Source organism: Thunnus maccoyii, chromosome 20 (genome assembly GCF_910596095.1).
Source record: "Thunnus maccoyii chromosome 20, fThuMac1.1, whole genome shotgun sequence".
NCBI classification, from domain to species: domain Eukaryota; kingdom Metazoa; phylum Chordata; class Actinopteri; order Scombriformes; family Scombridae; genus Thunnus; species Thunnus maccoyii.
In genome coordinates this window covers 7,472,956-7,489,324 of record NC_056552.1, presented here as the reverse complement: position 1 = coordinate 7,489,324, position 16,369 = coordinate 7,472,956, and the positions used below count along the sequence as shown (strand labels likewise).

The 16,369-nt window shown below is 41.0% G+C and overlaps 1 protein-coding gene across 5 annotated transcripts in view; it reads right to left on the bottom strand.

Annotated features, from left to right (window-relative positions):
- Positions 1-16,369, bottom strand: part of tanc2b (tetratricopeptide repeat, ankyrin repeat and coiled-coil containing 2b) — a 144,498-nt gene that overhangs the window by 100,173 nt on the left and 27,956 nt on the right. For all 5 annotated transcript variants that reach the window (XM_042396823.1, XM_042396824.1, XM_042396826.1 and 2 more), the window contains exon 3: positions 4,033-4,141. In XM_042396823.1, coding sequence (XP_042252757.1) covers positions 4,033-4,099 — 67 coding nt within the window. In that variant the 5' untranslated portion in view covers positions 4,100-4,141. The remainder of the gene's footprint in view (positions 1-4,032; positions 4,142-16,369) is intronic.

The following is a 16,369-nucleotide window of genomic DNA, read 5'->3' as shown; positions in this document are numbered from 1 at the left end:
AGGGGAGTAGAGTGGCTGCTTCACTTGCTGTGAGAGGTGATGAAAGTGGTGCCTTCTGGGGTATAATGACTTTTTTTTTTTTTTCTTTAAAGGCTGCTTTTTACATTTAAAATGAAAAGGAAATGATGGGAAGTTTATCCATTTGTTTCTGTCTGCTCTTAACTAAAAGTTCGCATCATTCTTCTCTGTAACAACAGCAGAACATTTGACACGAGTGCCCTCTTCAATCTAAAAAGGTCAATTTTAGATCATAGACTCATGACTTTGTTTGGCAGCTATTAGTATGCATAAATCAAACAGTTTATACATAGATTTAATGTCTCTCATAGGACAAAACATGGGTGTCTCAGTAGCCTGTTACATGTTTAAAAATAACAGTCAAGTCATAACTGTAAAATATTTTTCACCGCTAAGCTAAATCTCATTAATCCAAATTCATTTCAACTCCCGATGTGAGCACGTGCACATGTGTGTCAACTGCATCTCGTCCGCTCAGCTGCCACGCTGCTCCGGCACCGTCTCTCCCAGTGAGTAGTAATTAGTCATGCAACAGCTCCTTGTCCAGACGCTTCAACCTTTCAACCCCATTTCTCATTTTCCAATCAGCCGATGCCATAAACTATAATTGCACTGTCAGGCTGTTGACTTTGTTTCGAGTCTAGACCCACTTCTCCTGCTCATCCTTTCAAGAGCGAGACGGAGATGGAAGTCAAAATTTACCCATAACGCTGCAAAAAATGAAGTCAACACCTCCGCGCTCCTTCCGTTTTCGATTCATACGGCAGTTAAGGCACAATATCCGAGACCATGAGGGGACATTTTCCTTTCCAAACGGGTGTACTTGTACATGAAAAGTGCCGCGGGCATCAGTAACGGGTCGCTCTGTCTCACAAAGAAGACTTGCATACACACACACTGGTTGAAGTCTGATCTGTGCCTTAACGAAAAGTCTCAGAGCGTTATCTGGTATCTAAACACTGCTGCTGCTGCTGTAACTGCAAGACATTTGTCCTTTTTTTTTGTGTTTAAAACAGCCTGAATCTCAAGGTCTGAGATTATACGTGTTCTCAAGTCAACATTCCCTTCAGATCTTGAATGGCGTCTGATTAATCGCGGAGTAGTCGGACTGAGAAGAATGGCAGGAAGTTGCAGGCTGACTCAACTATTAATGATAGTGTCTCAGGACAAAACAGGGAACACAATGTAGTTTCCCCTGGAGATAACACCCTATTCCCCGAGTGTGTCGCGATAGAGATTTATACAATTCCGCGTCGTCGCAATCAGAGCGGCTTATCTGTGTTATTCAATTTAAAAAATGCCATTCATCAGCTTAGTAACTTGGGGCTCTCGCACGTTTTCTCCAGCGCGGATCAAGGGACGAGCGAGGCTCATCTGCTGTCTGCAGATTAGCAGGGGTCTATTCCCCCCTTTTTTGGAGCTCGAGCATTCCTGAAGCCAGAAACTCCCTTGTAACAGCATCAAACATGGAGGACAATCACCTTATCTTGCCATCTCACATCTGAACCAAAGACCAATCTCAGCAGCCACAAATAGGGGCAGCTTTGTCCTCTCTTTGAGCCCTGGTGCTCCTCCAGTGGCAGCGCTGGGACGTAGCTTTCCAGCGCACCCTGTCTGCCATGAGCTGATAAGTCAGGGGTGCTAGAGAGACAGTCCTTCTGATGTCCTTGGAAGGAATGGAGCAGCTAAATGAAAACATGTATATGTGTGTGTGTATATATCATGTGTTAAATAATAAAGGTTGAAAACGGTGGCAGCGTGTGTGTCCATCTATTCAAGCGTGTACATATGTCCTACACCGGGGGGATGAGGGAGGGGGGGGCGACGACTGCAGGATACAGATGTTTCAGTGGAGGAGACAGATTGTAAGAGCGGCACTCATGTGCTGGGAGGAGTGGATTCCCTGCAAAGTGACAGCAACAGATATCAAAACACTGGAGGGTACTACAGTCATGCTCTACTGCTTGGTCTCCTCTCCACTTCACACATATATACACAGACACAATGAAGGCAGAGGGGAGGTAGATGTGTCGGCAGCAAGTTCACTCCAGTCTTGAAGTCTTGCAGTGAAAACTATAACAATATACAGTAAGTGAACGGGCTGATAGAAGCAATGTGTATAACTGTATATATCAGTGTATTTGTGTGAAAAATTGATAAGCAATTTAATCTTTTTTGTCATTTTGTGACTTCACTGACAATTGTAATAGGTAGTTACTGTCCTGTAGTTCCAGTAACAGTAAAAAGCTTTAATACCAAGGTGTTTTATTCAGCCAGGCTTTGTGACCAATACATTCTTGTTTCATTCAAGAGCATTTCAGATTGACAGGTTCAGGTTCTGGTGCTTCACGAGGAGAAGAGAGTTTAAGTAAAGCTGGATAGATAATACGCCAGGAAGTCAAAAGTACAATGAAGGATTTGTTTCCCCTGAAACGAAGGCCTGGCCTCTGGCAGTCTAGAAATAATTAAGGAACAACATAAAAAAAAAAAAAAAAAACTGGATATGGGGAAAGGTGAAGCTTCTGAATGTAGTTACAAGACACCTTAAAAATTCAATTTTTCAATTACAATTTGACAACCAGTAAAATGACACATGCTAGGTTGTTCTCAATATACATCTGTTCACACAAATAAAGGGTTTAAAAATCACATTTTGTGGCCTATTTGGTGAAATTCACTGTATCATACTGCTAAAAAGAAAGCCTCCAAAAACAAGTGTTTCAAGCTTTTTATAACTACGTCTATTAAAGCAGTGAAGTCGAGAGAAGAGGTTGCGACATAACATAACACATTGTAGGATATTTCAAGCTTTACAAAAATTAATTCATCTGTGCAAATCGAGTGGGTAGCTGGACGAAAGCCCTTAGAAGGCATATTTTCACACTGTAATAAAGACCCTATCCTGGAGAGACAGTTAAGAGAGTGGAGGTTGTTATACTGCCCTGGCAATATCCTGAAACTTATTAGATTCAAATAAGACCGACTGTGCCGTTCCAAAATGAACGGTCCAAGCTCTCTCTTAAGCGTTGCTTGTGGCTGGGATTATCGACCACATCAAAGGCCCTGTACCTCTAAGTGAGAGCTTTATAATGCTTGAGTGACGGTAATGCATGTGTAGGAACAAAAGGTTCCAAGTGGGTTTTTTTTTTTTTTTTTTACCAAAGGAGCTCAGAATAAAACTGTGTTTTAACGGTTATTTCACCTGACATGTGCTGCAATGTGCACAAGGTTTGCTATGCAGATTTGCAGTAGGCGCAAATACCTGTACCGCGCCACGCTGTTAGCAGCTATAAAACAATCCCAATGTGTTGGAGGTTTGAGGTTCACCCAAACTGGAAAAAGTGGTTAACTGGTGGGGGGGAGGGGGGGGCTGCAGCTGCAGGATGTCCTGAGTTTTCACAACAAGTAGATTAACACCGTGCCTTTCATTACAGCGCTGATAGCACAGCAAAGGAAAGTAAACAGCTGCTATCTATTAAATGACGGAAGGAAAAAAAGGAAGCGAGTGAAACAATCCCGCAGCGACAAAAACGGTGAAGCAGGTGCTACAGAAACCACTGAATTGGTGTCGGAAGAATTTGATTGAAGTTGGAACCTTCACGTTGCGGCGGTGCTCTCAAGCAAGGCTGAACAATCGAGGATGGTTCAGAAAAACCCTGCTGCGAGCGGATAGTGGGAATAAAAAATCTTTACAGTACAGCATAATATAGCATGACCAAAGCATGCGCCGAGTACCAGTGGGAAAACTGGTGTTAGGTTCTCACCACAGGAGGTGCAGCGATTCAAACAGGCGAATTGATGAGTTTGTCTGGATCTATTTTAAGCAGAAAACAGGTTTTAAGGGATCTTTAGCAGTCATAGATTACTCTTTGAGGATCAAAACATGTTTTTTTTATCTTCCGAGCTGTGTGTTCCTGCTTCCTAAAATACACCCACAGAACTAGCGAAACACCTTCTGTGTGCTGACAGGCAGATGCGTCATTGTCTGCGGCTGGCATCAGAAGACAGACTCACCACTGCTGCGACTCTTGCGGTTGGCCTTCCCCCCCGTCAGCAGCATCTTCAAGCTGTTCCTAAACATGACTGCAGCAGACAGATGCCCTGGACTAGACTACAGAGAAATCTGTTGGGGGAAAAGAGAAGACAATACATATTAATATTTCTGAGAGCACTTGCAGTATGAGCAACTATCTGCTCTGAGATCTGACATTGTTGATAGAATTCATTAGTTAAAGGCATTATCAGAGAGATAAGAGCAACACAATAAAGATAGATTGTTACAACTGAAGAGAAATAAAATAACCTTTAAAAGAAATGAATGGGAGTTATGTGTCAGAAAACAATTAAATGGAGGAAATCCCATCCATGAACTGTATATAGTCTTATCTAGGTTATCACAGCGCAAGATCAAAGACTTCCTTATACAATAATTAGGGCAGAATACAAGGAAGTACCAGTGCTTTTACTACTACATCCTGCCAACAAAGAATCACCTCCTGCATTGAGCATTTTTGTACAGTGTTGTCTAGGTGACCACATCATTAGATGATGGCTGGAGAGTGAGATGCAACTACCTTTGTGGGGTTTTTTTCACAATTTTGCCTCTTTTTCACCGATTCAAACACATACACACACACACCAATGGCGGCGAGCTAATGTGCAAGGCATTTCCACACTTTGACATGTGGACAGTAGGAGCCAGGGATCGAACCGCCAACCTTGCAATCTAACTGCTGAGGCACAATGTATAGTTACTAACTGGGTTGCTTATCTGTAATTTAGACCATCAATCCATCAAAAATTGTTCTAGATTATAAAAAAATGGAGAAGAATAAGCAACACAAGGTATGCTGATTTAAAGCTATCAAAAAAAAGCTCTAACAGCACAGACAACGATGCACACAAAGAATTATTTACAGCACAATGGTATATTTCATAACCACTATCCAGTCCTCTGAGAGCTGCCGAACGGTTTTATATTCCAACTGATGCATAAACATATCATCCGACAAAATGGCAAAAGGGTACCTCAAACAGACTTAGACTTGTTGTAGGTGTAGGTGGCACAAATTGAGGTGAGAACTCGTCTACATGAGTTGAAAATATGCAAAAATCGGTGTTCGGTTTCTAGTTTTTTGACACTTCTTCCCGAATGTACGGAGACAACAGGAAAACGTTCGTTTGGAGGAAAATAACAGAAACTTTACTTCGCCTTTAAAAGGTCTAGGTCAGTAATAGAGTTTGGAGAGCGTTATAGCGTGTGGAATGGAGGTTTTGGTGCACATAATACAAAAGATATTCTGTATTTTAAGATTATAATCAGTGGAGGTTGGAATTTCAGTACAACAAAGGGGTTACAATGACAGATAAGAACACCTTAAACCATAGGATTGTCTTCATTTCTTTACTATAGCTCGCTCTATTCCTGCTAATTCCACCTCTCCATCTCCCCACCCTCCAAACCCCCCACCCTCCCTCCCTCGTACAGGCAGACATATCTCTGCTGTGAGTCCTGGTAGTAAAAAGCATCAGAAGGCAGCAGATGTTCTCCATTAGATGGGAGTGACTCAGCAAAGCCCCACAGACAAGCTCCAGCTGAGGAGCCAAACAATAATAATAAAAAAAAAAAATAAAAAAAATAAAAAAAAAACCTCAAAGAGGAGGACATGGAAAAGCTCTTAAAAAAGCCACCTCCCCCTCCCCCAAGTACTGCTTAACCAATGTTTTTCACAAGAGGGGGTCTAAAAGGTTTCCAGGATCATAATACTACTAACACTGTGAGGGACACTGGGGAAATGGCATTGACAATGAAGCAACCCATATTATGGTGAGGTTGGGTGACGCTGAGCCACACAACACCTTTATTTGGCTTCACTGATTGATTTTTTCTTCGGATCTTTGTCTGTTTTCACCGAGTCAAACTTAATGATTGAAGCCTAAATAAAGACTTGACTATAGGAGCAGATTATCCTCATTTGTGATGAAGTTGAACCTTAAACTGCACCAACACCTCCAGACCTAGACAACATTTTTTCGTCTGGTTCTATCCGGCTTTTTCCGTATAACAAAGTTGTCTACAGTAAGTCTCAACAAGATTGAAAACTGAGTGCAGACCTGGCAGTTGCCAATTTGGAGTTTGGCTCCAAGTTCCAAGAAAAAAAAAAAAAAAAAAAAAGAAGAAAGAACTGAAAGAGAAGTCAATTTGAACAACAACAAATATACTAGAGGAAAAATTGAGGCGAGCCACTGTAGCTGCAAAAAAATGAGACCAGACCCGGCCTCAAATCACTTCAGATGCTCTCTAGAGATGACTCCAGCTGTGCTGCTCATTTGCGGAGGCGATGACATTTATCCATCAATGACTATTTTGATTTTCTTCTCAATGTGCAGGTCTTATTTTTGCAAAAATGATGATGTTGAGGCAGGAAGCGGGGAGGAAACAGGCTCGTGTTGTGAAGTCTAATCTCGACATTGCTTTCCTGACCACGACACGGCCTGAAAGAAGCTGATGAATTGATTATTTTACGAGGAATGTAGCAGAAGAAAGTTAATATAATGTTATCTGGAATTGTCTATTTTAACCATCTTTATATGGTGTTTTAATATTGTTTTTTTCCACTGACTGGCTAGCCGGAGGACTGTCTGCAGGGTTTCAGTGACGACGGTAGCTGAGGATCACAGTGTCGGACACAGACATGCATCTAATAACATATCTCTCCCGAGTTAATAACGCTGTCAGATTAAGACCGGTGAAAATGAGTGTTATGACATATTTTGTGCTCTATTTTTTCGATGTAGACTCAGACCTACAACTTCAGTTACTATCACAGGAGCTGATAATTTCACCGCTCAGGAAACCGCTCTCGTTTAGAGCGATCGTCGACGATAAATATGAACTTTTTTGTCACTCGGCCATTTTGACAGGTTCCTCTAAATAAAAAATGAACCCCTGACATGAATCGCCGGGTCTTCGAGGAAAAGCCTGACATATTTCTCTGTAATGTGTGGCCCAGATCCTGATGCAGCTATTATCTACTGGAGTAGCGAGAACCCTGCGGTGTCCCTTCAGTGTGGTATGAAGAGCATCCTACAGGGTTGTCTATTATAAACCTGTTATCAGCACCTGATATGATTGTCTTGGCAACTGAACTGGGGCAGTGAGTTAACTGATGCCACAGGCAAATTTACCCTCAAAAGATATAAAAGTTCTCTAATTTAATTCCCCCCCTCCCTATAATTATGTGTGCTAAATTGCATGTGGGATAAAGGGTAAAAATTTTTATAATCATATAACAAAGCATGGCCACTTGTCTCTTATTAGCAAAGGTTTCCTGATGAAATATCATCCTGTAAATGCAGAAGGGTAATTTCCCGATGGTGTTCTCATATATAAGTATGACAGTGATTGTATAATACTAGTATAAATAATTAATATTAAGAAGTAATGGCTTGCTATTTGGCAACGCTGACTGATTTGGATATCATAAGGTTTTGGTTTTTTTTACCAATAGCAAAGGCTGACGCAAACCTTCAAATGTATCGTCTTCCCAGCGGAGGCTTTTATTTATCGCTTGTCCTTTCATCATCATATTTCATTCCTTTTTCTCATCTTTATTTTTCCTCATTTTTCCACTACGTCTGATGTGCAACGTCTGTCTGATGTGCAACGCCGGTCACAGCACACCACAGTCAACCTCGAATGTGAGAAAGAACGAGTTAAAAGCCGGTTTAATCACAGCAATCATTACAGATACACTGACACAAGTGATCCTTACACCTACCGGGGAGGGGGGGAGGAAGGGGGGGTAGATAAAAAGCATTAGTCACATCAAAAGCCTCGGTGCTAGTTCAAGGTGGCTGAGCGGTGACACACGCCGTGAATGGCTACATCCTGGCGTGGGCTGACAGGGAATAGTTCAGATTTTTTTTGCGATCCAATTGTACTTGTTAGAAGCTTTCACACAGTTAATTACTATCAAGAAAGACATAAGAAATAAAGCTTTTCATCTCACACAAATGTTCTAGCAGCTACCACTGAGAGGTAAAGCTGCAATGATTAGTCAATGAATCAATCGACAGAACATTTTAATGATCAAATCATCTTTTTTTTTTTAAAGGATTTGCTTGTTGCTGCTTCACAAATGTGAGGATTTTTAAACTTCTGTGCGTCACACATGACAGTAAACTGAATATCTTTGAATTTTGGACTGTCGACAAGGCAAAACAAAACATTTGAAAGCATCACGTTCCTCTCTTAGAAATTACAACATGTCAAAACACGTCACAGTTTTCTGACATTCATCGGTTAATTGAGAAAATAACTGTTAGTTTGCAGCCCTACTGAGTAGATATTGTTCCATAGAAAAACAAACACTCACAGTAATGAGGGACTGTTTCGTCATGTGGAACCATGCGAGTCCCTCTCTCTCTCTCTGTCTGAAACCCCGTTCATTTGTATGAATCACGTGCTTCCCATGACAAGATGTAGACAGTGGTAACAGTGTGTAAGATGGCAGCGGGTCAGATCTATTGGCATGCATGTTCATCTCTTGAGATACAGCCAAGGTTGTGCAGGGGCATTTATGCAATATCCATGCAACTCACCGCAACTTCACCTCAGCATAAAATATGAGCAGGGAACAGCTTATTATGTCTGGTCTGGTTAGCCTATAGGCCAGAAGGCATTCTGTGATTATAATAGTAAATCACGGTCTTAAAAGTCATGACTCAGTAAGTACATATTGTTGCTTCATGTCAGCTTTCCACAGTACAGCTGAAAGGACTATATGACAGATAAAATACCGAGAGTTTCACAGTCTAGCGTGATAAATCTGTTTCCATATGTATAGCTGTGAGCTAACAAGGCAAGGCTATAGCTGTATACTAACTGCCGGAGCAGAAAATAGGGAGAGATGTCTGTCTGTTTCAAGAGGAGGCAATCAATGTTTGAAATCTTAGAGGACAGGATACTGAGTAGGCAAGTAAGCACACACACACACATACACATACACGACTTCGCAGGTCGCCAGATAGAGACAGGCTCACGCACACACACACACACACACACAAAAAATGTACCCATATACACAGCTGAAGCAGTGTTTCATCTGAGGGTGTAAGTACAGTATACACATCTCTCATTCCCACTCTCTCTGACCCTGTGTACCGGCCTTTGTGAAGGGAAGCCAAGAAGCAGCATGCTCTCACAGATAATGTGCGTAAGCGGATGCAAGCCCATCTCGGGCTCTTCCACGGCTCAGGCGTAATGCTCCTCCAGTGTGTTAAAAACCACTTAAAGGCACATTCACTAGGCCCCGCGTGATGCGAGCCACTTTCATCTGCTCTGCACACCCGGAGCAGCGCACTTGTTTGTTCTGATAATAAAAAAAAATAAAAATAAATCAAACACAGACGCAGCTTGATTCATTTGGAAGCGTGGCTGAATTAACGAAACAGGGGCTGAAATACGCCTTCCGAGCTGGACGGATACCTGTGTGAAAGGCTTTAAACTTGGCACTGCGTTACTAGCCTTTTGTCATTAAATATGTAGGTTTAGCTTTAAGCCTCGCTTGAAGAATTGCTTCGTCATGGCATAATGTTGAGAACCCAGAGTTATGATTATTAGAGGATTATAGCTTAAGTCTCTTCATATTGCAACCCCCCTGTAGAATGAATTAAAGTCATTTTTAATCACTAAGCTCCATCTAAATTTTTAAACATGAAAGAAATCCAGCTAGCAGCAGGTGCAGACATCTCCCTGTGAGTCTAAGCCTGGACTGGGAACTGCCGTGACCCACCATTAATTACAAAGCTTATTTACAATCAATAAAGTATCCTTTAATGGGGCCAGCCATGGCAAAGGCCAGCGTTGCAGGGGCATCCAATAGGATTTATCTCATGTTACCCCTGGCCTCCAAATTAAAACCCATCTGAGAGGAAACCATACAGACGCAATCATAAAATTAGCGAGGACACACGTTTCCCACGGGAGCGCTCTTAGTGTGATTACCTATAACGTAGACGTTACGGCAGTTGCAAATTTAGAGGGAGGAAATTGTGCTTTTTTTAAAACAGGCAATTCCTTAGTGCCCACCAATTAAATTACATCTTTCAGAGAAGTGAATGACTAAGGAAATTTCATGATCAAATCAAATCTCTCCTGAAAGATATAAGTCTGTCTTAAAAACGGGTAATAAGGAAAGAAGTACGGCACTATTTTTACGAGCCAGGAGTGAAAATCCCTCAGCAGCCGAAGCACAATAAGGCATCAACAGTCTGAGAATGACAAATGGACAAGGCCCTGAGGGACACACGTTTCTTGGAGCAATTACAGTAGAATCCGGCGGTCTGACCAGGAAACATGAATGTCAGACCTTAATCAAATAAGAGCAGCGGAAGACAAAGTGTTGTTTCAGGATAGTTATCTCTAAACAGCGGTTTAATTGAAGCTGAGTCATCCACAATCCATTGATTTCCTCCATTTGTTTCTATATGTCCTTTTGCTTTTAGGGTTATCACGGGGAAATGGTGAGCTGGACCTGTTCATTAAAACTAAATTCTGCTGCAGAGTTGCATCTCTAAACACACCAGAGAAAATATTCACACCTTTTTAAAAAAAAAAACAGGCTCATGCAGTCAGAGCCTCCTCCCTCATCTCACCGGCAGTAGACACCCTGCAGCATCAGACAGGGATAAATCACACTCCCATCTCTAGTTTGAGGATGGCCAGGGGAGCAGAGTTTCATAAATCACACTGATATCAATAAGGGGAAGTGTCTGAGCCTGACTCACAAGGTGAGAGTAGCACAGGGCGATGCAGAAACCACTTAAGGTTGCTGGTAACAAAGTTTCACTCCTACCCTGCAGTAGATTATTTATTAATCTAGATTAATGCCTCTGCACTCATTGCTTTGCAGGGGAAGGCGGTGATATCTGTATCACGATGCACAGTACGAGTAAGGGATGATCAGTCACGGATGAAACAGTTTTGGTTCTCTGGGTGGCCAAGATTGCTGCGTAATACCTCCTTGTATTCTCACTGCGAGTTCAACATGAAACACAATGTATGCTCTAATCACTGTTGAGAACATTGTCATACATCAAAGTATAAAAGTTTAATATGTATTTAAACACTCTAAATACGCATTTTTAATTTGACATTTTGATAGCAGCGATGAAAAACATGTCTTAGAAAATACAGAAGCTCTAACAGGGAGGAATTTTTCTAAAGTTTTCTTTTAATTATTTTTTTCCCAATGAAACACAAGCGTCTTCTGGATAATTAAAGGATACAACAGGTTTATGTTATAGCTATCAGTTTGAACTATTTCAGCTCAGTTTCTGATAAATCACAGCTCTAAATACTACGATACCCATGATCCTCAGCCACTGATGCCTGCAGAAGCACAAATCAGAGTTGTATTCAAACAATTCGTTGTTGCAACCTGGAACAAACTACTGTGACAGAGTTGTTTAATTGATCCAGAATCTGAAACAGATTCAAACCGCTGAGTGTTTCCACAAAATGTTATCTTCAGATGCTGCTGGCTGTTATGTGCAGCTGCTACAGAAGTTTAAGCTCCGTGATGGATCTTTTTTTTTTTTTTTTGCCAAAATACACCTTTGGAGTCGTAGTTAACTTCACTCTTTGTTTTTACGCACACATACTTTTGTCTTTTCATCAATAACCAGATAATTTCTAACACAGTTGCTCATATTTTGTGCTGATGATTAGAGCTGAATGATTTGGGGAAAATATCTCATTGTGATTTTTCTGACAGTCCAGCTTCAGTTCAATATTCACTGTTGTAACAGATTTAAAACATGTGATGGAGCCTTACCACACTAGACACCATCAAAATATGAACTACCCTATATTATAATGCAAGGTATGAATTCCTTCCAACATGTATTTATTACATTTTTTTAATTGGCATAGAACAATCAAACATAGAACAATTATCACAAAACCTGTGACTGTGTTAAGTTAAATAAATAAAGTAATAATAATAAAAAATAAAACAATTCCATAAAAAATAATTGGACCTTTCTATAAACAATCTCTGGCATTGAAATATGAAGGTCGTTCACTTATGGCTCAGGAGCAGCATCTAAATATTGCACAATCTGTAATCAATAGAACATCATTTACTGATATCAAGCATTTAGCTTCTAAATCGACAAACCACAAAATAATTATCACTAAATAGAATAATGGAAATAGGAATATAAATGTTACACAAAATATCGAAATATTTCACATCCAACTAAAACACTGATTTGCTGATAACCAGCATTTAGCTTTTGAACATTTTATTTCACAAAGCCATTATAGGATAAAGTGCAGAACAAATAAAATCTAAAAATGACTCCAAGCAACAGAAGTCTTACATAACACTTGCTTCTCTGACATCTCCACTTCTTCTCAACACTCATTACGGTCTTTACAGATTTTTTTGTCAAGAAAACCAGCATGTCAACCTAAGAGTCATCAGGTAGCTGTTCAGCTCATCCTCCAACTGTACAGCGGATGAAGCAGAAGGGCGAAGCTGCACAATGACAGCTTTCCCTTCTTCACAGTGGATGGCTCTGCCTCTGCTGCACTTTGAAGCTCGGCGTCTGTGGTGCTGACACGAGCCCTCTTCTCCTGCAAAACAAAGAGACGAGAGCTGTTTTGCAATGTGATGTAATATTGAGCAATAGGCCATTTTATGTAAATGTTTAAAAAATTGCCAATGTAATCAAAATATAATAACTTATACTGCATGCGGCATCTTGTATCCACTAAATTAGACAAGTTACCTTTCTTGCCACCTGCTCCATTTCAATATCTACTCGTGCTTTGATGTCTGGGACATTTTCCGCACTTATGTAGTTAATCTTGAATCTTGGAACAATGAATGAAGTGATGTTCAGAGGCTCCTTTGTGGCTGGGTCGCTGTATTTATCCTCCATGCAGCTAAGGGCTCTTGACTTTATTACCTTGGTAAGGTCTGTGTCCTTGTCATTTTCAGCTAGAGTTGATGTTCTCAGGAGATGCAGGACTGGCTTCAGGTATGACACGCTTACATACGCTTCACCAGAGAGGGCATCTGTAAACTCCTGGAGAGGACGCAGTGCGTTGTTGATTGATTCGAGGACCTCTGTGTCCTGTCAAGTGAGGACCAGGTGACGCGTCTTCAGACAGAACCTAAGGCAAGGCAGAAGCACTGGTCTGCTCCAACACCCTCCCAATCGTCCTCTGCCTTGAGCATCATCTTGTTGGACACTCTGTAATGACGAGTGCTCCTGCAGATTTAACTCTTGCTGTGCCTCACGCAGTGCGGTCTTCTTTTTCCAACTGTGCCAGAAATGGCCAACCAACTGTTGACAAAGTCCTGTTGCTCGATTTACTCTTGTCTCATCATTCACAGCATTTTCTGAAAAAGAAAAAAATATATCATGAACCAAAACATTAATTGTGTAAGGTACAATATTGCATTTTTCAGACTGAAAATGTATTGACAACAATAACAATAATAATGATAAACTTTACTTGCAATTTTCTAGCTAGAGCACAAAGTGCTTCACAGAAAGCAATCAACAGTGAGTAAAACAAATCGTAAAGCAGATTATTAATAATAATTATAGTGATAATAATACCCTATACAAAAAATGTATCTCAAAGTGCTTTCAAACAATATATCTAAAAGACAAAAAGGCAAAAACAACACTGATGACAACACACACATACAGAGAGAGAGAGAGACCAACACTTACCAATCACAAGATGCAGCCTGTGGCCAAAACACTGAAGCCTGGTCCATTGATTTTGTTCTACAGCTTTGATAATGTTTGATCCATTAGCAGTGGTGATGCACGTCTGGCCTTCTTCTTTCAGACACCAGCTGGACAAACACTCCCTGAGTCCATGGGCAATATTAACCCTCCCATGTGGTCCCGTGTGTGCTCTTCAACTGAAAGTCATCATTTATGAAGGTACGGCTTGGTCGTCCTACTTGACCACAAATCGATTGTTGTGACGTAATATTTCACATTTTCCAGCTCCATCTCAACTTTTTTCCTACATTCTGTGTACAGTTCTGGGAGGGAAACTTTACTTAATGTGTGCGGGAGGAAATTACATATCTTTTATAAAGGAAGAGTTTCTGATACCAATCTTTGGTCATGGTGTTAATAAGACACCATAGCTGTGTCCCAATTCAGGGACCACATCCTTTCGAAGGATGCGGTCTACAAAGGCGTGTCCTTTGTAGACCACAAAGGCCAAACTGAGCATTGTTAAATGAGATGGTCTGGTCTACGGACGATTTCCGTCACCAGCTGTTCCCACCCTTACGCTTGCATCACGAAGCGCCGCTCCTGTAGACTAGGAGCCTTGACAGCTGTAGTTGACAAATCGGGTCACAGCTCATGGAAATGGAGCCAGAAATTTTAATTTTATCTATATATTTATTTATTTATTTGTTTGTTTTACCATTTATTAGAGAAAATGGAGATGCTTCACCGCCAGCACCAGCGCATGATGGTGTAGCTAGCTAGCAACGTCAGTTAGCATCACTAACATCACGTAACTTAGCCTATTATTCTGACAAAAATTTGAGATTTTAAGGCACCTTATATTTTTAACTAAGTTTTTAGAGTTGGAGACGCCGTTCTCTTTTTGGAAGGAGCCTTCAAAATGGGACAGCCTTGTTTCGCTGCTGTGACACATCTGGTCTTCAAATGCAGCCTTTGAAGGATGCAGCCCCTGAATTGGGACACAGCTCATGTCTTTAGAGAGGTAGTGCATTATGTCGTTCGTTACCTCACGTTGCCTTCCTGAGCCCTTTTCATACAGAGTAACAGTTGCAAACGACTCTGAAATAGTAGTTTGTTTACTGGACTGCGCTACAGCATCACTACTTTCACTTGACATTTTGGCTGTACACTCGTCATATCGCTGCCTGTGGTGCTTTTTCAAGTGTTGATATAGATTTGTGGCGTTGCCTCTTGTTGTGGCGACTGTTCCATAAGAGGCCTTTCATAATACCTTCTTTTCTTACACATCTGTCGTCCAATGTTACTTCTGGCTCAGCTGAGGCCATTTTTCCGCACCGTGAATGTAACGTTTTCCTTGGGTTTCACGTGTTTGTTGTTGACGGGCATAAACGCAGTCGCCTAGGGTCACTTCTGATTGGTTGGCATGACTGTCACACAAGGAGGACAGCATAAATTTGTAAAACCATCGATATGACAGTTTAAACCCAGGGTCAGATGCAATCGTAGCCTTTGCAATTTGCTAATCGCATTGTTTCAAATCAATTTCGATTTGAAATTGATAAATCGTTCAGCCCTACTGATAATTTAAAAAAAGGGAATTTCATAGCAATTTAAGCCTCAGATACTCAAACCGTCAGTCACATAAAATTGTCTAAACACAAAATAAGTGGGACTTTTATTTCTGGATTACTGGACACTTTAAATAACGCCTCCTGCTCCACAACTCTATAGCGATAGTAAAAACTGCTCAGATTGTGTGTACTGTCACATTCTGAAAACCAGTTAACGCTTTATTCTCCCCACTGACACATGAGCAGTAATTTAGACCTAATGTCAGTGCACCATCTGTGACCTAATCCCATAAAAGTACGATGCCAAAGAGCAAAGACAACATTTGGCACGAGTTTCAGGTTCCCTTGGGGGAAGGGAGTGGGGGTAGAAGAGGATGAATAACATGGGAGGGGAAGCTTTAAGGACTCTTTCCGGGCAATTAATGACTATTACAATAATGTGCATGGACAGACAACAGTATTATGTATGCTTATGTAAGAATACTTCAATATTATGGATGTATGGGGCTGATGATTTGCATAAGGATACAGAACGTCCTGATGTATTTGATCTGCCATCCATTATTGGCAAAATAAAAATTTGATTTCCAGAAAGCCCCTGAAAGTGACATGTTCATACAAGACTTCCATCTCTCTGCTATAAGCTTGGCTGATACTGCTTATCTAACCTTTTGAAGTAATATTGCAGAACTAGGGCCGACAAGTTATGGGTCTAAACAGGTAAGCACTCCTTGCCTCTATTAAAGTCCATATTGCTCAGGCAAAGTCGGGTTTAATGTGTTTCTTCTCCAACACACTGACACGACCCACATATAGCCAAGTGAATTATTATGTGCTTTGGTTGTGTCATCTCCCTGTGGGGAAACAGAAGTCCTCCTACACAGGCCAACTGGCACACAGTTTCATTACCAAATCTAAGCCCAGTTTAAACCAGCTTAGACCTCTCTCACCCTCTTGTTCAAATCTATTCAAAGGAAGCGACTGAAATAGCATGTCAACCTTTATCAGAGTCAAAGAGA